General features: G+C 48.5%; 1 protein-coding gene across 1 annotated transcript in view; it reads left to right on the top strand.

Moving 5' to 3' along the window:
- CETP (cholesteryl ester transfer protein) overlaps positions 1–21,963 on the top strand; it is a 48,663-nt gene extending 26,700 nt beyond the window's left edge. The window contains exons 10-16 of the mRNA XM_084812454.1: positions 2,857–2,907; positions 8,762–8,929; positions 9,983–10,050; positions 10,166–10,208; positions 18,911–18,980; positions 19,795–19,880; positions 20,934–21,963. Coding sequence (XP_084668580.1) covers positions 2,857–2,907; positions 8,762–8,929; positions 9,983–10,050; positions 10,166–10,208; positions 18,911–18,980; positions 19,795–19,880; positions 20,934–21,008 — 561 coding nt within the window. The 3' untranslated portion in view covers positions 21,009–21,963. The remainder of the gene's footprint in view (positions 1–2,856; positions 2,908–8,761; positions 8,930–9,982; positions 10,051–10,165; positions 10,209–18,910; positions 18,981–19,794; positions 19,881–20,933) is intronic.
- The last annotated feature ends 948 nt before the right edge of the window (positions 21,964–22,911 follow it).

Below are 22,911 nucleotides of genomic sequence, written 5' to 3' on the forward strand. Positions count from 1 at the left end.
ACAATCAAAGGCTTTAGTGTAGTCAATGAAGCAGAAATAGACGTTTTTCTGGAATTCTCTTGCTTTCTCCATGATCCAGCGAACATTGGCGATTTGATCTCTAGTTCCTCTGCCTCTTCGAAACCCAGCTTGTACTTCTGGTAGTTCTTGGTTCGCATACTGCTGAAGCCTAGGTTGTAGGATTTTGAGCATCACCTTGCTGGCATGTGAAATGAGTGCAATTGTGCGGTAGTTTGAACACTCTTTGGTGTTGCCCTTCTTTGGAATTGGAATGTAAACTGACCTTTTCCAGTCTTGCGGCCACTGTTGAGTGTTCCAAATTTGTTGGCATATTGAGTGCAGCTCTTTAACAGCATCATCTTTTAGGATATTAAATAGCTCAGCTGGAATACAGTCATCTCCGCTAGCTTTGTTGTTACTAATGCTTCCTAAGGCCCACTTGACTTCACTCTCAAGGATGTCCGGCTCAAGTTCAGTGATCGCACTCTCATGGCTATCAGGGACATTAAGATCTTTCCTGTATAGTTCTTCTGTGTATTCTTTCCACCTCTTCTTAATCTCATCTGCTTCTGTTAGGTCCCTGCCTTCTTTGTCCTTGATCATGCCCGTCTTTGCACAAAACGTTCCCTTGAGATCTCCGATTTTCTTGAAAAGATCTCTAGTCTTTCCCATTCTGTTGTTTTCCTCGATTTCTTTGCATTGTTCATTTAAGAAGGCCTTCTTGTCTCTCCTTGCTATTCTCTGGAACTCTGCATTCAGTTGGTTATATCTTCCCCTTTCTCCCTTGCTTTTCGCTTCCCTTCTTTCGTGAGCTACTTGTAAAGCCTCATCAGACAGCCACTTGGCTTTCTTGCATTGCTTTTTCTTTGGGATGGATTGAGTTGCTGCCTCCTGAACAGTGTTACGGACCTCCGTCCATAGTTCCTCAGGTGCTGTGTCTATCCGGTCTAATCCCTTAAATCTATTCCTCACCTCCATTGTATATTCATAAGGGATATGATTTAGGTCATACCTGAATGGTTTAGTGGTTTTCCCTATGTTCTTCAATTTAAGCTGAAATTTTGCAACAAGAAGCTCATGATCTGAGCCACAATCAGCTCCAGGTCTTGTTTTTACTGACTGTATAGAGCTTCTCCATCTTTGACTGCAAAGGACATAAGCAATCTGATTTCGATATTGACCATCTGGTGACGTCCATGTGTAGAGTCGCCTCTTGTGCTGTTGGAAAAGAGTGTTTGCTATGATCAGCGTGTTCTCTTGGCAAAACTCTATTAGCTTTTGTCCTGCTTCATTTTGTACACCAAGGCCATGCCTGCCTGTTATCCCGGTGATTTCTTGACTTCCTACTTTAGCATTCCAATCCCCTATGATGAAGAGGACATCTTTTGTTGGTGTTAGTTCTAGAAGGTGTTGTAGGTCTTCACAGAACCGATCAACCTCAGCTTCTTCGGCATCAGTGGTTGGGGCATAGACCTGAATTACTGTGATGTTGAATGGTTTGCCTTGGATTTGTACTGAGATCATTCTATCGTTTTTGAGATTGTACCCCAGTACTGCTTTTCCCACCCTTTTGTTGACTATGAGTGCTACTCCAATTCTTTTAAGGGATTCTTGCCCACAGTAGTAGATATGATGGTCACCTGAATTAAATTCATCCATGCCTGTCCATTTTCATTCGCTGATTCCCAAGATGTCGATGTTCAATCTTGCCATCTCATGTTTGACCACCTCCAGCTTACCTTGATTCACTGATCTTACATTCCAGGTTCCTAAACAATATTGTTCTTTACAGCATCAGATTTTCTTTTCACCACCAGACACATCCACAGCTGAGTGTCCTTTCGGCTTTGGCCCAGCCGCTTCATTCTTTCTGGCGCTACTTGGAAATACCCTCTGCTGTTCCCCAGTAGTATATTGGACACCTTCCGACCTGAGGGGCTCATCTTCTGGCGTCATCTCTTTCAGCCTTGTGATACGTTCCATGGGGTTTTCTTGGCAAGAATACTGGAGTGGGTTGCCATTTCCTTCTCCAGTGGACCACATTTTGTCAGAACTCTCCGCCATGACCTGTCCGTCTTGGGTGGCCCTGCATGGCATAGCTTATGGCTTCACTGAGTTACGCAAGCCCCTTCGCCACAACAAGGCAGTGATCCATGAAGGGGCAGGCATCTCTACACCAGCTTAAAATTGTGCATTTAAAACAGGGCTTTCTGCTTCCATTTTAAATGCAGGATCATGACAACTCCCTTTTTCACCCGCTTCCTTTCCCCCCACTCCTTTTCCCCTCCTTCTCCCCATATCTGAGTCTTCCATTATCTTTCATTGATCTCGGTCCTCTTCTTGCCGCTTTTCCTCTTTTCACAGAGGGAACTCGAGTGGAACACAACGGGGTAATTTGATAGCTCATTATCTGCGATCTGTTTAAAAACGGAACAAAGGGCAGGAGACGTCTTGGAGGTTCACGGCGTCATTTAAAGAGCCCACAAACATCCGTGAAGGAGCAAGCTCAATCACAAGATAAAAGATCCGTGTGATGAAGCCCTGTGTGTGCGTGTATGTGCGTGCATTTTAAAGTTTTCTTCTTTAGTACTGTCTCACTCGGGGTTCACCCAAGCATGCTGCTACCTCCCTCTTACTTCTCAGTGCCTCCATTTTCGCTCTAATCTTGTTGGCCCAGTGTTCAGTATTAGAAGGAGTTAAAAATGGCACCCTACCCCATTTCATAGATGTCATTTCTTGTGTACAAGACAACATTCGGTTGCATCTAGTGCTCAGGCTGCACACAACCTTGTACAATCACACTAGGATAGGGGGAAAATATTTCTCCCCCACTTCTTTTTCTTTCTTTCTTTAAAGGAAATGTTTGAAAGTGAAGAGCTGAAAACTCACCAGGACACTGTGCAAGAGGTAACTGTTGACCAAATCTCCCAAGCTATCCGTTGACAAACAGGTAACAAATGGATAATTGCATGTCACTGCACTTAAGGGCAGGGGGATCCCTCTTTTTGCAAATCCCTCTTTTCTCAAAAAACCAAAGTGTTTGCAAAACAGAAGGAAGGCTTTGTGTTTGAGAGTTTCACGCAAAGGGATTGCATCACCAGGCAGGGCCAGTTTTCTGCTGTTAGGAACAGGACTTCCAACTTCATTTTGGCCAGGGCCTTGTACCCTTTATGGTGTCAGGTTTCAGCCCTGCTCAGATGTGTGGTCTTCTTAGAGGAGAAGCTGGGGAAGCAGGATTCTGTAGCAGACTCCTGCATCCCCAATGACCTGGACCCAGACATGGTAATCACAGGACCAGAGGTCTCCATGTCAGTTCCCGAGTTCCTGACCAGCTCTCAGACCCTCCCTCATCACCCCCAGGACCACAGGAACAGAGGAAATGGCATACAAGACAAGAGCTTCAGGCCCCCACACAACATGCCCAGCTAGTCCCAGATCAGTCTACATGGGAGGAGCGGGGAGCATGTGTCAACACCTACCCAGATCAGGGCCTGGCTGAGAACAAAGAAGTGGTGGAGCCTCCAGCTCTTATATCAGCCCTCAGTCTGAATTGGCTTGTTGCTGAAGCAACAGCTCTCCCAGAGCTCCAAGTTCTGATACAAGGCCTTCCTGAGCAGGGGAAGCTGACGCAGAGCTGTACGATGAACAGGAATTCAACAGGCGAAAGTTTCCTCATTGCTGCCTCTGCAGCAGGGGTGCAGAACCATAGGCCTAGGTGCCAAATCTGGCCCTCTTGGATTGCCCAGACAGCCCTACCCCCTTCCCTTGGCCCCATCCCTTTCCCCAAACCACTGATTATTGCCTGGGTTCCTGGCTTTTGTGCAGTCCCTGCCCCCCTGCCCCCCATTCTAAAAGGCTGAAAAGCCCCTCTTAGAGCTTAGATAGTGGCAGTAAGAGAATTAAGCTACAATATTTATTTATTTCATAGAATCATAGAATCATAGAATAGTAGGGTTGGAAGGGGCCTATAAGACCATCGAGTCCAACCCCCTGCTCAATGCAGGAGTCCAAGTCAAAGCATCCCTGACAGATGGCTATTTATTTATTTATTGTATGGCACATTCACATCGCATTACAATAAAAACATAGAGCATAATAAATATGAAATATAAAATATTGACAGGAAGATCACAAATGTATGTCTAGGTTACAGATATAGTTTTTTGCTTCAGTTGTCACAGCCAGGAAATCAGCAAAGTCTCCATTGTAGGCTTGGTTTTGTCACTATGTGTTGGATAGTTTGTTTTTCAGCCCCACAATCACAATTTGATGATGTTATTTTGCCCCATTTATAAAGGGCATCTGCACATCTACCATGACCCGTGCGAATTCAGCTCAAGGTTGTCCATATGGCACGGGGCTGGTCAAATCCAGGTGGTTTTTCCAAGATGCCAGGCAAGCTTTGGCATTGTGGAGGGCAGTTTCCTAGCCAATGTTGTTTCCATGTGTTGTGAATATTAAAATCATCTTCTAGAAGAGCTTTAGCGGTAGAAATGGCTGGATGTCTCCATCTTAGCCTGTTTCGCTCCAAGTAGGTTACGTCATTTGATATTGGTAGCTGGAGATTGTCAATAATCTTCCGATATTCTTGAAGAAGGGCACTCTTCCGTCTTGCATCCGGAGGTGGTATGTGGCTCAAAACAGGCAGCCAGTATGTGGGAGTAGGTCCCACTAACGATGCGCATTGACTCATTCAGTTGTGTATCGATCTTTTTCGTGTGCGGACTATTAAGCCACACTGGGGCGAAGTACTCTGCTGCTGAGTAAGCCAGACTGAGTGCGGTCGTTCTCAGCGTATCTGCTGTCGAACCCCAGCTAGTGCCGCATAATTTGTGTAGAATGTTATTTCTACTCTCAGTTTGGCAGGAGTCTTCATCAGGTGTTCTTTATAAGAAAGTGTCCTATCCAGTGTGACCCCAAGATATTTGGGATGCATATTATGACTGAGCCAATTTCCCTTAAATTGAATGTTGAGCTCTCTGCCTGCCGATCTATTACAAAGGTGGAAGCATGTTACTTCTGTCTTTGTTGGATTAGGCTGTAACCTCCACTTACGAAAATATTTATCCAGTATGTCTAGATCGGAAGTGAGGACATCTTCAGTTGTTTCAAAGGATTTATGTTGAGTGGCTATAGCCCAATCATCCATGTAGCCAAACTTCCTAGACTTTGTGTGTGGTATGTCAGCTATGTATAGATTGAAAAGGAGAGGTGCAAGAACTGAGCCTTGTGGTAGTCCGTTGTTTAGAATTTTAGGGATGCTGGTATCCTCTCCTATAGTCACAGAGAAAGTTCTTCCAGCAAGCATATTATCAATAAGTCGGGTAGTTTTTCGGCATGAGGTTACTTGTATTAATTTATAAAGTAGTCCATGTCTCCACACTGTATCATATGCTGCACTCAAATCTATGAAGGCAACTGACGTTTTTTGCTTCGTCTGGTATCCTGCTTCTATATAGGTTGTTAGTGAAAGCACTTGGTCAGCGCAGCTTCGTGTGGGGCGAAATCCAGCTTGTTCCACTGGAATTATCTGGAGTATCTTCTGGCTGATTCTATTATGCAGAAGCCTTTCGAGAAGCTTATAGACAGGAATCCAAGTCAAAGCATCCCTTACAGATGGCTGTCCAGCTTCATCTTGAATGCCTCCAGTGTGGGAGAGCCCACCACCTCCCTAGGTCATTGGTTCCATTGTCGTATTGCTCTTTATTTATTACATTTATATCCTGCCTTTTTTCCTCCTAAGGAACCCAAGGCCGCATACATAATCCTCCTCCTCTCCATTTTATCCTCACAACAACAACCCTGTGAGGTAGGTTGGGCCGAGAGTCTGTGACTGGCCCAAAGTCACCCAGTGAGCTTCCATGGCTGAGTGGGGACTAGAACCCAGATCTCCCAGCTCCCCGTCCAACACTCTCGCCACTACACCACACTAGCTCTGGTATTTTTGCTGGTCTTTTTAGCCCTGCCCCTTTTCCCTTTGGCTCCACCCACCACTGGAATGCAGAGGTTCAGCACCACAGCTCTGCAGGCTGGGAAAATATATGCACCTGTGAGAGGCCTGTTATGGCCGCTCAGGAGCACTGGCATGAAAGGAGAATTCACTGGTAGTTCAGTGCTGTTGCTGCATAGCTAAGGTCAAGGACGTTAGGACCTGGTTTGGAGAAGATTCTTCCCACATGTGCGATGGGGAGGGGCAAGAGCACACTTTTCCTCCCCACCTACCCAGGACGCTTGTCCCTCCCCTGAAGCCCCCAGACATCTATGGCTGTGACATTCAAGTAGGACATCTGTGCATAGAGTCGAACACAGGTAGGCCCAGATAGCAAACAGCTGATTTCCAGGTTTCATCTGGGATATGAACTGCACTGTGCTGGCTTACCCACACATTGGATTATACATGTGTACATCCTATTGAAGCATTATTCCAGCTTTTCCCAAACATGGTCCAACACCATCTGGGGAAACACAACTTCCATCACCCCTGACCATTGGCCATGCTGCTGGGGAGGATGGGAGTTGAAGTCCAGCACCATCCAGTGTCCCACAGTTGGGAAAGTCTACCTTGCATCCATGTGCCGAGATCCTCTAGCCTCGGAAGAGCGACGGGATTCTCTGGCTGGACAGGAAGGGAAGGCACACTGCCGCTGCTCCAGCACGTAGCAGGGGAAGTAACTTCTCAGACTGGCCCACAACTTGAGTAAGATCTACATGTGACAAACAACATTCTGTAATAATCCCTTGAAAAAATGAGTGGTGGGTTGAGCAAACTTTAAAAGACCTGTAAGTGTATAGGGTGACAAAATAAATCATGCATATGTCTATGGCATTAAACCAGGATGGGGAACCTCTCTCAATCCGAGGCCCAACTTGCAAAATGGGAAAGGTCTGGGGGGCCACTTTCCATCTGGAGGTGGGGCTAAGTGTGATTATTATCATTTTAAGCCTACTCAGAAGTAAGCAGGACAAGGCTTCAGTGTGTCTGCTCAGGTGTAACTAGGGCCGTGTCTCCATGACAACGGAAGGAGAAGCACATGGAGGAGTACAGATTCTTTTAAAAGGAATCAGCTTTGCTGTGCTTTGGTCCATGAGGGCTCCACAAGTGAGTGCTCCACACCAGTAAAAATCACTTCACAGAACATACTTCCTGGTGGAGGTGGGAGTTGGAGTTGGAGTGAATTGTCATCTGACTTCAGGGGCTGCTCAACCAATAAAAGAGGCTCCCCCCCATTCTCCTTTCCCCTGAAAGTCCAGATGCACCTGCATTTCAGGAGCAAGCCTCATTGAGCACAATAGGAGTTACTTCTGAGTAGACACTAATTGGTTTGTGCAGGGATGGGAAACGCACAGGAAACACCCCTTGACTGGGGTCACAGGCACACCCCTGGGCAGGGCTGGTATGCCAGAGGTCAATGCAGGGGTTGGGGCACACCGCAACTATACTGGGGAGAACCCGACTTGAGAAAAAAAATCGGACTTTAAGCAGTCTTGGGAAATCCGTTTTTTCCCTGATAAGCTCCAGGGTGGCTGCTGGATGGCCATGATCTCATGTATCCCTAACAGCCTCAGCATGCAGCCAACTCAGAGTAAATCACTCGTGGAGACACCCCTTAGGACTGAATCACTCTGTGCTTTCAAGTAAGCAGGTCTCCTGCCTGCAAAATGCACGGCTCAAAATCTTTGCAACAGCTGGATTCTTTGCAGGGCATTTAAAGGATAAATGCCTTTAAATACCCTCTTATCTCCAATGGATGGAGGTAAGTGCAAAAGAAACCTGCAAGCGAATGGGGAACTCCTATGGGCTGAAGGTTCCCCATTCCTGATATAAAATCCTGCTATGTCTGTCAGTACAGATTACTTTCTGTCCTTTATATCCTGTTGTCTTCTATTTAAGATGTGAATAAATTTGTCTTGTTTAGGGATGTACAAAAATTCCGTATCTGTTTGCAGTCCCGAGTGTGAGCAGGAGCGCCTTTTTTGAGAAGTGCTTGCAAAGTCCCGAATTTGTGATTGCATTTGAAAAATGAGTATTTTTGGAAAATGCGCACTTTGAAATGCACATTTTTTTAAAGTAAGGTATGTTCCTGCTTTAATCAACAGTGGAAAAGTGTGCACTTTTGAAAAATATGCACAGAAATATGCAGTTTCCCCATTCAAATGATCCAAAAAACAGGTTGAAAATGAAGTGAGCTTTGAAGTGATTTTAGGCAAGCTTGAAAATTGCTGGATCTTCCATCCCTATCCAAGAACTCTATGTTTGTGTGTGTGTGTACAAATTAGATATATAGATATTTATGTGGGTGGGAAGTTGAACAGGGGTATCAGCCGATTCATAAATTGCTTGTTCATATTCCTTTTCAGGCATGTCTTATGGTACAGAGTCATGAGGGCACTGCAGTCAGGGCACAATTAACATGTTAGGAACTGATTGTGGAGTTACTGGCCCTGTGTTTGCCTTGCAGCATCAATCTGGGTCTCAATAGGCATTTAGGGTGCTTAACCCTTCTCCCACCCATTACCCCCACCCACCGTTTTTTCCTCAGCTGGGGCTCAAGTATGGAAGAAACATGACGGGTGCATGAAGCATTTCCTCTCCCACCACCCACTAATTCTCCTGCTTCACTCCTGCCTTTTCGTTCAACGCTGAGCAACGAATGCATCTCTTGGTACAATGTGCCTTTCTGTTGAGGAGCAGATGATAAACCCAACGCTGTGCCTCGAGAGTGTTAGCCATGGCTGCCCTGTGTTCCTCTTTCCATCTCAGATTTTTCGGGGCTCCTCCTACAACGATTCCACGGCCAAGGTGTGGAGTGTAGTCCCTCCCCAGATCACCTTTGAGCCTGAAGGGACCGTGGTGACATCATCTGTGGCTGTGGAGCTCGCTGTTCCTTCGCAGGGAGCAGAGCCTTCTATGGTTTTGTATTTTGAAAAGGTGAGTTAATGTGTAACCTTGGGGGAGCAAGGAAACTGAGGCTGCCTGCAATCTGATTGGAAACCAGCCGATACAAGCAAACACATCTTATGTAGAAGGAGATGGCTCAGTATTGGACTGTACCACTGTACAGTAGAGACTGGTGGCTCCGATGTCAGTGGGGTGGTGAATCCGTGCCAGGCTTCAGTCAGAACCAGTCAGAACTCTAAAGGAGCTATCCAGAGTGCACTTTGGATAGCTCCTTTAGTGTTCTGACTGAAGTCCGGCTGACATCGGAGCCACCAGCCTCCACTGGGTGGGGGTGGGGGAGAAGGTTATCAGAGACGAACCGTAAAACAGGCCTCAGGCCCGGGGTTCCCGACATGGCCCTGTCCCCTTCCCCTGGCCCCAGCTCCCTTCCCGCAGCTGCCAGTCATTTGGTGCTTTCCTGGCGTTTGCATGCTTGTTTCCCATTCTAAAAGGTAGAACTGCCTCTCCCAAGGCTTTGTTACTGGCAAGTAAGGCCTTTAAGCTCAAATATGCTGGGATGTCCACACCTTGGAGAGCTCCTTTAGAGTTTTGACTGGTTCTGACTGAAACCCGGAGCGGATTCACCGTCCCCCTGACATCGGAGCTGACAGCTTCCACTGCCCCATCTCATCTGCTGGCCTGAGCAACTGCTGTCTGGGGTTTCAGGCAGGAGCCTTTCCCAGCCGTCTCCGTAAACTGAACTTGGGACCACCTTCCACATGCAAAGTTTGTGCTGTGCCACTGAGCTATCGCTCCTCCACTTATCAGGGGTACTAAAAATGTGGCTTGATTTCATGTGGTGTTATATTGTTCTGTGAGCTGCCTTGGAGACTACTGGATGTTATCCAGGTTTAAATAATAATGTGCATTGTGTGGAAAGGATACATTTTGTTCTGAATCTACTGCCTGTCCTTTGAGTCCCCCTCAGATCTTGCATTCTGCCATGGGAAACCTGCTGATTTCTCGTTTCTTTCTTCTTTCATCCTCCTGTTCATTTACATATACTTGGTCATGCCCCAGTGTTCGGTCTGTCTCTACTTGCAGGACGTCACCGTCACAATCCAAGCTGCCTATGTGCAAAAAAAGCTGGTCCTGCATCACTCTCATGCCACGTATGTATTGCCATCCCACTGTGCATTGTGTGGTTCCCACCAGCTGGTGTGCAGAGGGTGATGGGGGAAGGACCTGTTACACTCACTCACACTTGGCTTCATATTTCCCCTACAGGATAAAGCCCAGAACATTAAAGTGCTCCCCTGATATAGCTGTGGTAAGTGTCCAGCATTTATGGCAGGGTGAGCAACCCTTTTCTGGCCAAGGGTGGCATTCCCTTATGGGTAATCTGTCAGGGACCACAGCCAGCAGTGGGCACAGCCAGAGCCAAGAGTGGGTGGGCCACCCCTTTCTCTCCCTCTATTTGCCATCCTTCTCCCCGCCCCTCTCTCTTCCTGCTACTGTCTTCTCTTTCTCTTCCTGCCACCCTCTTTTCTCTCTCCCCTCTCTCTTTCTGCCACCCTCTTCTCTCTCTCTCTCTCTCTCTCCCACCCCCTTCCTTCTTTCCCCCCGCCCCCCCGCCACTTCCTTCTCATGCAGTGGGGGTTGCCAGGACATGGTCAGGTTGTTCTTGCCAGAGGCCTGAACTGATTGCATGCAGAGGTTTTTTTGAAATTAGGCTGAGAGCCACATGACATTAGGTCATGGGTTATAGGTTGCCCACCCCCTAATTTATGGTCTGAGCCTGAAACACTGAGTGAAAATTAATTATGCTGCATTTCCCCCTGTTCATTCATTCATTCATTTATTTATTTATTTCTATACCGCCCAATAGCCGAAGCTCTCTGGGCGGTTCACAAAAATTAAAACCAAACAACACACAATAAAACAATTTAAAATATATAGAACATTAAAACCACAATATAACAATACAACCACAATAAAACCTAGCAGCAGTGCAGGAGTTTAAAATACAGATTTAAAACAGCAAAGATAAAAATTTAGAAAGCTAAAATGCTAAAATGCCTGGGGAAATTAAAAGGTCTTCACCTGGCGCCGAAAGGAATACAATGTAGATGTCAGGCGAACCTCACTAGGGAGCTCATTCCAGAGCCGGGGTGCCACAGCAGAAAAAGCCCTCCTCCTAGTAGCCACCCGCCTCACTTCCTTTGGAAGTTTATAGTTTATAATTGTGTGTTAATATTTTTATTTTTTTGTAAACTGCCCAAGATACCTTTGTTATACGGTTGCATATCAATACTGTTAATAAATAATCCCCACCCAGTTCCATTTTCTCCATAAATTTTGCTGTCATATATTCCCTGGATGTGTTGGTGAAATTTGATGTCAGAATTTGACATCCAAAGATATTATAATAGCATAAATATTGAGAAAATACCAGCCCGGCTGACCGGGTTCTGTCAGGGTGGAAACTGAGCCAATAGAGCCCCAGAGCAGTTCTGATTCTGAGGAGGAACAGCAATCTGTGGGAGAGGAGCTCGCTCATCTCCCACAAGCACAGCAGCTGGCAGAGATTCCTCCTGCCAGCATTCCTGGGATAGATAGTGACCCTGGCAGCGAGAGAGTGCTGGAGGGGGGCTTGCTGGACGCTCGGCGCAGACACAGGGAGCGGCGACAGATGGAGGGCGCCGAAAGGAGGCGTTCCACTCGTTTGGCGTTCAAACAACGGTTGCGTCCCGAGGACCCAAGGGAAAGAGGGAGGATCTCTCCCTAGCCCATAAGTTCAGGGTCTTCCCATGATTCTCCTTCAAACGGGGACCAACTGCCTTACCTGGAGCTTAGGCTACTCAGCTATCTTTCCCTAGTGCTGTTCCTTGCTTTGGTGCCAGCTACTAGTATTCTGAAAGAGTCATAAAGTAATAAAGGAATAAAGTCTTGGAAAGAATTCCTTGTCGTCTGTGTTCTGAGTTGGCTATTGGTGGGCACTGCAAGAGGCAGCTGGGGTGCTCCTGACAGCTTGGTCCCCGTTCCTCTTTTTTTTCCTTTCTGCTCCTACTGCCTCTGGAGGCTGCCATGGACTCGGCGGTGCAAGCTCTCGCGCAAGAGAACCAGGCTCTTCGTGATCAAGTGGCTGAACTGACGACTGCCGTACAGAGTCTGCAAGCTGCGGTTCAACCCCCACCACCTGCAATTCCCCCCCACCGCAAGTGCCCGGTGGCTCTGCCAGAGAAGTTTTCCGGTTAGAAAGGACTTTTTCAGATTTTCTGGGCCCAATCAGAGCTGTACATGCGCCTATGACCTGAGGATTTCCTGACAGACCAGGTTCGTGTGGGCTTCATCATTAACCTACTTTCAGGCATGGCAGCTAAATGGGCTTCGGGACTTCTTCTCGCTAATGACCCCCTGCTCGGGGACTATCAAGGTTTCATGACAGCAATGGCCAGTTTTTTCGGTGATCCCCTGAGCACACAGATGGCTTCTCAGGAGGTTCGCCACCTCAGGTAGGGCAAGGACTCAGTTTCCAGCTACACGACAACTTTTTGCTTGATGATGCAGGATTTACAGTGGAATGATGCCGTGCTGGTGGCTCAGTTTTTGGACGGTTTGAACGACGAGATCTTGGATGAGTTGGCACGCATGCCTAGCCCGCCTACTTTGGAGGACCTCATCCAGACCTGCCTCCAGATAGATAGTCGGCTGGAGGGGTGCCGGCAGACCCGGCAGGGTGCTGGGGGCTGAGATTTCCCTCTTCCCATTCCTGCGGTGGGGGCAGAGGAGACCCCGATGCAGCTGGGAGCTACCCGAGCCCTGCTGCCGCCGGAGGAACTAGAGCGGCGGCACGCGGAGCGCCGATGCTTTCAGTGTGGAAAACTGGGACATTTCGCCAAAACCTGCTGCACTAGACCCGCAGCCCCACCGCCTCCCCCTCCTCTCCTTCCTCCTTGTCCCCAGGCCTGACTAGGCTGCCCCCCAAGCCTGTTGGGGGTCTCCAGTGTGGGGGTCGGTTCCCCACCAGTGGGTGCCTTCCGCAACCCCCCCCGCCCTCCCATCTGCTATTGCATGTTCACCTCTGCTCCTCCCAGTGGGGTGAGGTGGAGGCCCTAGCTTTAGTGGACTCTGGGGCTATGAACAGTTTCATGGATGAAATGTTCGCTCTCTTCCACAAGATTCCTACCCTGCCTCTTCCTGCCCCCTTGGCAGTGGAGACCATCGATGGGCATCCTCTTTCTTCGGGCGCGGTGACCCAGATTACAGCTCCACTCACTCTGCGCTCCCAGTCCCACGTTGAGCAGATTCAGTTTCACTTGGCCAAGGTTCCCAATACCCAATCGTGCTGGGTGTTTCCTGGCTCTCTAAGCATAATCCTCAGATTTCTTGGGGGCTTCAGCAAGTGGAGTTTGTGTCTCCCTACTGACTGGGCGCCAGTCCCAGTCCAGGCCTTAACTCTTTCCTCCCCCTCTTCATCTGCTTCTGGCAGTCTTCAGCTACCGTGATCCTCCCAGAGAAGTATGTGGCTTTTCGGGATGTTTTTGGCAAGAAGGAGGCCAACCAGCTCCCCCCCACCGCCCTTTTGACTGTGCCATTAACCTCATTCCTGGGGCGACCATCCCCGCTGGCCGGCTGTATTCGATGTCAGAGCTGGAGCTTCGAGCTCTGCGGGAGTTTTTGGACACAAACCTCAGATGTGGCTTCATTCGCCCCTCCTCCTCCCCTGCCTGAGCCCCTACCATGTTTATGCACGAGAAATCGGGTGAACTCCACCCGGTGCACAATTTCAGAGCTTTGAATTCAGTCTTGACCCCTGACAAGTACCCCCTCCCCCTCATACCAGAGATGCTGGAGCGCCTGGGGCAAGCCAAGATTTTCACAAAGTTGGACTCGCGTGGCGCCTACAATCTGATTCACATCTGGGAGGGGGATGAGTGGAAGACCTGTTTTGACACCCGGTACAGAGCGTATGAATACCTAGTGATGCCATTTGGGCTCGCCTGCGGGCCCCCCCCCCCACGTTTTCGCGTTTTATGAATGCCATCTTCCGGGACTATTTGGACACTTTCCTCAGTGCGTATCTTGATGATTTACTTATATTTTCTGAGGACCCCCACACCCATCAGCACCATGTCTCCGCTGTCCTCCAGCACCTCCGCGAGCACCATCTTTATGCCAAGCTGGAGAAATGTGCGTTTGACGTAACCTCTTTGGACTATCTTGGCTACATTATCTCAGCTGACGGTATCAGGATGGATCCTGCAAAGGTCCAGGCTGTCCTCTCCTGGTAGGCTCCATCCACCATGAAGGACTTGCAACATTTTCTGGGGTTTGCTAATTTTTACAGAAAGTTCCTGCCCAGCTTTGCTCGGCTGACATCTCCTCTCACGGACCTCTTTAAGGGCAGGAAATCTCCTTTTCATTGGATGGCGACTGCCCAACAGGCTTTCGAGGAACTTAAGGAGCTTTTTAGTTCTGAGCCAATCCTGTTACATCCTGACCTGAGGAAGCCTTTTGTAGTGCAAACTGATGCCTCTGACTTTGTGGTGGGGGTGGTGCTTTTTCAGCCAAATCGGGCGGGCAGCGGGTTGCAACCCTGCGCCTACCACTCCAGGAAGCTGAACATGTCTGAGAGGAATTATACCATCTGGGAGAAGGAACTGTTGGCCATCAAGTCCGCTTTGGAGACCTGGCGTCATCTTCACTCTGAACAGGCTTAGGATGCTTTTGTCCGCACAAAAGTGGAGGAATTGGGGCTAGCCTCTGGCCTCCCCCACTCTACCCCCTTCTCTTTGCGAGGTGGCCTGCCTTACCATTCCGGCCGGGTCTATGTGCCTTCTAGACCCCTCTGTAAGAAGGTCCTCCATCAGTGCCATGACTCCCCCACCGCTGGGCATTTTGGCTTCGCCAAGACCCTGCATGGAGTGACATGGGATTTTTGGTGGCCTCGTGTGTGTCAGGACGTCAAGACCTATGTCGCCTCCTGCCCAATCTGCCAGCGGGTGAAGGCCCCCTCAGGCAAGCCCACACGCTTGCTTCACCCCCTGCCTACCCCCTCAGGACCTTGGAAACTGCTCTCCCTTGACTTCATCACTGACTTGCCTCGCTCACACAGTAAGACCACTATTCTGGTGGTGGTGGATTTGTTTTCTAAGATGGCCCATTTCATCCTTTCATCATTTCATCCAAGTACTTGAAAGGTTGTCCCAGAGAAGAAGGCCAGGATCTCTTCTTGATCATCCCAGAGTGCAGGACACGGAATAATGGGCTCAAGTTACAGGAAGCCAGATTCCGGCTGAACATCAGGAAAAACTTCCTGACTGTTAGAGCAATACGACTATGGAACCAATTACCTGGGGTGGTGGTGGGCTCTCCCACACTGGAGGCGTTCAAGATGAGGCTGGACAGCCATTTGTCAGGGATGCTCTGACTTGGATTCCTGCATTGAGCAGGGGGTTGGACTCGATGGCCTTGTAGGCCCCTTCCAACCCTACTATTCTATGATTCTATGATTTTATGATTCTATGATCCCCTGCTCTGGGTTGCCCACAGCCAGGGAGACGGCAGAGCTTTTTTTGGCATATGTTTTCCGGCTCCACGGATGGCCTGAGGGTCTCATTTCGGATAGGGGGGCCCAATTCACTGCCCATTTCTGGAGGGAGCTACTTGGGCTTCTCCATGTGATGCTCCGTCTTTCCTCCACCCACCATCCACAGACGGACGGTCAGACCGAGCGCACCAATGCGACTCTGGAGCAATATTTGTGCTGTTATGTCAATTACCAGCAAGATGACTGGTTTTCCTTGCTGCCTCTTGCAGAATTTGCTTATAACAATGCCTGCCATGCTTCCACCCACCAAACTCCATTTTTTGCCATTTTTGGTTACCACCCCAAGGCCTTCCCGTCCACCCTAGCTCCCTCTTCAGTGCCAGTGGCCCATGACTTTTTAGAGGAGTTGCGAGTGGTACACCACCTCTTATGGGACTCCCTCGAGCAAGCCAAGACAGCCTACAAGGCCTCTGCAGACTGGCAGCGCCAGCCGGGTCCATCTCTGCAACCAGGGGACTGAGTTTGGTAGTCCACCCAATACCTCCCCTCTCACTTGCCCGCAAGGAAGCTCGCGCCTCGCCTCACGGGGCCTTTCCAGATTACGGCCCAGATTAACTGGTTGCCTTTCGCCTGGCTCTCCCCCCCTCCATGAAGATCCATCCTGTTTTTAATCGGTCCTTGCTATCCCCCCTGGTTTCTGGCGACCCTCATCGCTCGGCCGGCTCCCCCCCGCCGCCAGTGCTGGTGGAGGGGGAGGGGGAGGAGGAGTTTGAAGTCGCAGAGATTCAGGACTCCCGCCTTTCTCGTGGCCGCCTGCAATATCTGGTGGACTGGAAGGGGTATGGGCCAGATGAGCGGTCCTGGGAACCCGCGGAAAATGTGCATGCTCCATTGCTGCTGAGGCATTTCCACCAGCTGTACCCCCACAAGCCCGGGCCCCAGGGGAGGGACACGAGGGGGGGCCTCATGGGAGCGGGGATGATGTCAGGGTGGAAACTGAGCCAATAGAGCCCAGAGCAGTTCTGATTCTGAGGAGGAACAGCTATCCGTGGGAGAGGAGCGCGCTCATCTCTCACAAGCACAGCAGCTGGCAGAGATTCCTCCTGCCAGCATTCCTGGGAAAGATAGTGACCCTGGCAACGAGAGAGCTCTGGAGGGGGGCTTGCTGGCCGGGAGCACCGACAGCTGGAGGGCGCAGAAAGGAGGCGTAGTGCTCGCTTGGCATGCAAACAACGGTCGCATCCCGAGGACCCAAGGAAAAGAGGGAGCATCTCTCCCTAGCCCATAAATTCAGGGTCTTCCCATGATTCTCCTTCAAACAGGGACCAACTGCCTTACCTGGAGCTTAGGCTACTCAGCTATCTTTCCCCAGTGCTGTTCCTTGCTTTGGCGCTAGCGACTAGTATTCTGAAAGGGTCATAAAGTAATAAAGGGATAAAGTCTTGGAAAGAATTCCTCGTCGTCTGTGTCCTGAGTTGGCTATTGGTGGGGACTGCAAGAGGCAGCTAGGGCGCTCCTGACAGGTTCGCGTGAGAATGATTGAGAGGATGTATGTGAAGGGCTATAACATTTCAAAGCAACATATGTACTAGCAATTACTCCCCCTTCTATGGCTAGGGAAACTGGAGTGAAGCTCACCCAAGATAAGCCTAATTTGGCATCCTAAAAGAAATTCTGTTTTAACAATGGAATTTGTCCACTGACTGAAACGCTGGGGAAAATCTGCATCATCCGCTGCAAAGAGGCATAGTAACATCTCCCTATTGCAACAGTGTAAAGTGTAGGATCACAGACATTTCCCTGCTAAACCATTGATGCAGAACCACAGGTGTGTGAGCTAAATTTGGCTCACCTGCAGTCTCAACCCAGCCCTCTGGGGTTTCACAGATGGTCACCCCCTTTCCACTTCCCCTGGCCCAACAGCCTAAATTTGGACAAATTTAGACGAGGCTTGAAAATGGATTTGTTCAAGTCAGAACCGTAGATGTTAGGGTATGGAGTGAGGAACAATCACTTCGTAACTGGGTTTCAAATTGGTTGGTTGTTGTAACTGATTGGTTGTAAGTAGTTAAAATTTTGATTAGTAGTTTATTTAATGTGTAATTATTGACTTTATTTATATTATTGTGTTGTATGTTTTGGGGTGAATTGGAATGCACTCTGGTATAGAGCTCAATATAAATTTGTATTATTATTATTATTATTATTATTATTTCCTGTAGCCACCGATCGTTTGGTGGTTTCCCAAGTGATGTGCAGTTTCCGCCCCGTTCTACAGTGTTGAAAAGCTTAGTTACTAGCAGTAAGAACTTCAAGCTACACTATGCTGGTATTTTCTGTATTTTTTTTTTAATTGCTCCACCTGATGTCAGGAATGAATCTGAGCATGTGGAGATGTCTGGCAGCTCAGATTCGGAATCAGAATGGGAACAGCAAGAACAGGGGAAGGCACCCTCCCTAGTGAGCCCAGATACAGCGAGACTTTCTTCCCAAGACCTTGACACACAGATGGCCCAGGCTGAACAGCTCCCCCATTCCTCTGCAATGAGAACTCAAGTTTCGGAGGAGGAGGAGGAGGAGGAGGAGGGGCGTGGCTTGAGGGATGCTAGGGTCCGTTGTAGTGTGAAGCGGGAAAAGTTTGGGGCAGGGCTCTGACACTCTGCCAGATTGCCCAGTTGTGGAAGCCAACGTAGGAGGGAGCCACCCTGAGGGAGGGCCATCCCTGCGAAGCAAGTCTGGCTGAGAAGTTCATGCCCAGACTGCTGGCAACTTCTCTAACTCCCACTTTGTCTCCTCTATTGATATTCGTAGATGTGTGTACTAGCTGGTTCTATGCAGTTATCTATTGGGAAATAGATAACAGCTGGGAGTGGTGGGAAGATCTTCTGGGCAAAGGTGGTCCCTTTGGGGCCTGAGCTGGGGACTGGCTAAGGGAAATCTGCCCTGGGTTGCTGGGGCTGGCCCTTAAGAGGAGATCAAGGGAGAGGCATGATGTCTCCCTTCGTCATGGTGGTTTGGGACCTGCTGTCGGCTGGATGCTATCCTAGGAGGCCCGTACCTAGGAATGTGGAAAGGATAGGCTGGCTAGTTTAGTTATTTTGCTTGGGGGTGCAGTATAAAGGCTCTCTGTGGATATTTTGGTTTTCTTGCAAACTTTCAGCTTCGTAACCTTCTGTACAACCTACTACCTCTAACTCTCCCCTTCTCTTTACCCCTCCCTTATAATAAACAGCTGTCCAACTCCAAACTGGTGTGATCCTTTCTGTTCAACCTCAGTGCTAAATCCAGTGCTTCTTGGCAGGAGAGGCCAGTTACTGAGTGTCTTTTGGGGCTTGAGGCCAGGTTTGGCCTGTCTTACTTAGCAGGGACGTTGGGGTTAGCGCCAGTACTTCTTCACATCCATTTAGAAATGAATACCAGTAATAACAAGGGGAAATATGGCTGCAATCAATAACATTGCTTGCTGCATCTTATTTCAGAATAACGAGACTCTGAGGCATGTTTTGGAGAAAATCGCTTTGGTTGCTGGGATCCCAGAAGTGATTTCAAGTGAGTTTATTTGTCGTGTTTCAGTGGGGGTGCAGGGGGTGGGGGGAGACAGCTCTGAGGGTCAGCTGGGCAAAACCAGTAGATGTATTGTGGGAGGTTGTCTGAGCTTGGTTGGGAAAAGAACTCTTGGGGCTCTTGAAAGCCCACGTCAAAGGAGAGGTGGGCTTTGAGACCACCCGCAAACCCTTTTCTGACTTGGATCAATATCCAGGCCAGAGATAGATGCATTGTAATGCTTTGCATTACAACAGGGAGCAATATCTTGTCACTGGGAAAAAAAAATCTCCCCCCTGCCCCCCACCGTGAGAATTTCAGCTAAGCTCAGAGGGAACAGAGAAGTCAGGGGGTGGGGGGTGGCACATGACGTCAGTATCCCTGCTGCTAAAATAGTGCCCATCCCGACCCATCACTGTAAAGCAAGGGTACCAAACCTCAGACTCAGGAGCCAAATCCAGCCCACGTGGGGTCCTAATCTTGCCCTCTGCAGTTTCCTCAAATGGCCATGGCCCCTTCCGCATTTCATCCCCTTCATGGCCCCTTCATATCACCAGGGGGTTCCTGCTTTTCTCCCTCACCTTTGCCCCCAATCATTTGGTGCTTTTCCAAGTCCCCCCACCCCCCATTCTAAAAGTTAAATGACGTCAGTATTTGGGGCATTTTGGCCTCGCCCCGTTTACCAGCACTGCAGTGCGGCCCCTGAGAGCTTCTCCAAAACGGAATTTGGCCGTTGGGCTGGAAGAGATTTGGCACTCTTGCTGTAAAATCTGAATCCTATTACGACATCATGCAAGTTGGGTTTAATTTGTCTCTGTAGGAATTGAGCACACTCTAACCTCCCTAATGAACAGCAAAGGACTCCACCTGTTTGAAATCAAAGACCCTGAGATAATAACCAAAAAGGCAAGTTCCACTTTATATACTTGGGCTTATATCCCACCCTATGACAGTGGCCAAGGCCGAGTCACAGTATTGTCCCATGTTTCCCCTTTCCCTAGCAGTGGAAAGTTCAGGGCAGCCTTACGAGGCTTTCCATGAAAGACAGAGCCCTGGGGATTGATGATGTCTCGGGGCAGGGGACTGAGCTGATATTATGGTGGGGTGCAGAAGCAAGCACACAGGCAGTACTCGATTCACAGCAATTCTTCAGAATCCCAAGCTGCATCTGCCAACTGCATTGAACTTTTTTTTTTCTTTTGTGTTCCTGTATCACATTCACTTTGTGCTTTTGGCCAGGACTGGCTGAAGTAATTTTGCTGACCTTGACCAAAGTGATAGTTAAATCCTAAATTCAACAGTGGCAACGGGAAGACAGTCAACTAGCTTAGAGGTGCATAGCAGGCTGCATAGCACCCCCAGCTCTGTCCTCCGACACTTCACTGCTGTCCCTTGCTGCATCTGCCACCTGAAGCAGCTGTCACACTCTGCCTAATGGTAGGGCCGGCTCTGCTTTTGATTAACAGTGGTCTTTCCACACCATCTACACCACATCCCACCCAAGAATATTATTATTATTATTATTATTAATAATAATAATAATAATAATAAAATTATATCCTGCCTTTTCTTCCAAGGGACCCAAGGTATTTTTATTTATTTATTTATTTATTGCATTTATATCCCGCCTTTTTTCCTCTTGCAAGGAACCCAAGGCGGCTTACATTATCCTCCTCCTCTCCATTTTATCCTCACAACAACAACCCTGTGAGGTGGGTTGGGCTGAGAGTCTGTGACTGGCCCAAAGTCACCCAGTGAGCTTCATGGCTGAGCAGGGACTTGAACCCAAGTCTCCCCAGTCGCAATTCACACTGCTACACCACCCTGAGCCAAATGCAGGTGTATGTATTGCCCTGTCATCTATGGCCCTGCCTGTGGGCAAAGCCCCTCCCAGGCACCATCACAACCATCCAGTCCACCTTATTCTGTACCCTCTCCCCCCCCCACCTTCCCCAATAGGGATACTTCATTATCCAGCTGGACTTCAGCTTCCCGCACCATTTGCTCATCGATTTCCTTAAGAAAACTCTATAGAAGGATCATCAAGAAGAAAGTAAACGCCCTGTCGTCTTTGGTGGATTTCCTGCCAGGACTGAGGCTGTGTTTGGGCATCATGGGGTCAGAGCAAAATTTGGAGTCGAAGACACATTTGACGTCCCCCATACGGCTTCAACTCCTTTGGAAAACGTTTCGGAATCGCTGGATCTTGGTATGAGAGAAAACTGAGTCTCCAAAGCCAGGCTTTCTTCACACAGAGCTTTTATCCTGCGATAGAGATCGCTCCTTCATGGAAGTTTGCAGGCTCTTTACATGACGCCATGAACCTCCAAGACGTCTCCTGCACTAAACACCCTTTGTTCCGTTTTTAAACAGATTGCAGATACTGAGCTATCAAATTACCCCATTGTGTTCCACTTCAGTTTCCTCCATGAAAAGACTTAAAGAGGCAAGAAGAGGAGCGAGATCAAGGAAAGATAACGGAAGACTCAGATATGGGGAAAAGGAGGGGGAAAGGGGAGGGGGGAAAGGAAGGGCATATAAAGGGAGTCTGTCATGATCCTGCATTTAAAACGGAAGCAAAAAGCCTTGTTTTAAATGCAGGAGTTTAGGCTGGTGTAGAGACGCCCCCAGGGTGCCATGCTTTCAGGAGGAGCACATACCTCCATGAAGGATGTACAATACCTCCAGTACTGGAGGCAGCAGGCCTCTTCATACCAGTTGCTTGGGAACTTGTCCTGCCTAAAGCCATCTCGAACCCAGTCTATGTTGAACAAGATGACTGCAAGAAACCTGCCAGCATCCATTTTTAAAAGTGTCCCAAACCCCATTATGGAATCAGTTTCTGTGTATTATATAATGTTTTATATATTTTGTTTTATTTTATTGTGTGCTCTTTGGTTTTAATTTTTGTGAACCTCCCAGAAAGCTCCGGCTATTGGGCAGTATAGAAATGAAATAATAAATAAATAAATATTTCTTAGCCACCACCATGACAAGAAGAACCTCTCTGTTCTGCCACCATTTTTTCCCCACCTAGTTAACTGTTGCCCATCAATTCTGGGCATAATTAAATCCTATAACCCAGGGGGGTTGAGCTCTTTCAGCCCCAGGGCTGAATCCAATTTTGGAAATGTTCTCAAGGCCGCACTGCAGTGGTTGCTGTTGTTCAGTCGTTCAGTCGTGTCCAACTCTTCGTGACCCCATGGACCATAGCATGCCAGGCCTTCCTGTCCTGCGCTCTCTCCCAGAGTGTGCTCAAGTCCATATTCATTGCAGCAGTGATGCTATCCAGCCATCTCATCCTCTGCCGTTCCCTGCTTCTTTTGCCTTCAATCTTTCCCAGCATCAGGGTCTTTTCCAGGGAGTTTTCTCTTCGCATTAGGTGGCCAAAATATTTAATGTTGAGTTTCAAACCAGCTTTTGCACTCTCCACTTTCACCCTCAACAAGAGGCTCTTTAGATCCTCTTCGCTTTCTGCCATTAGGGTGGTATCGTCTGCGTATCTGAGGTTGTTGATAATTCTCCCGGCAATCTTAATTCCGACCTGTGATTCATCCAACCCGGCGTTTCTCATGATGTACTCTCCATATAAATTAAATAAGCAGGGCGACAATATACAGCTTTGTCGTAGTCCTTTCCCAATTTTGAACCAATCGGTTGTTCCATGTCCGGTTCTTACTGTTGCTTCTTGTCAAGGGCTCCTTGGCAACCTCTTTCAGTCTAATCCAGTAGCCAAGTCCAGACACAGACAAAGACATTCTTTTCAAAGCTTTATTCCTTTTTTACAACAACTCTACTATCAGCGACTAGCTATGAGCAGCAGAGTAACTATGCCCTAAGTTGGAACAGTTGGTCCCCGTTTGAAGGAGAATCACTGGCAGACCCTGAACTTATGGGCTAGGGAGAGTCCCTCCCCTTTTCCCTTGGATCCTCTGGG

The sequence above is a fragment of the Heloderma suspectum genome, chromosome 8 (assembly GCF_057233095.1).
Source record: "Heloderma suspectum isolate Gila_16-S chromosome 8, 16-S_ref, whole genome shotgun sequence".
NCBI lineage: Eukaryota > Metazoa > Chordata > Lepidosauria > Squamata > Helodermatidae > Heloderma > Heloderma suspectum.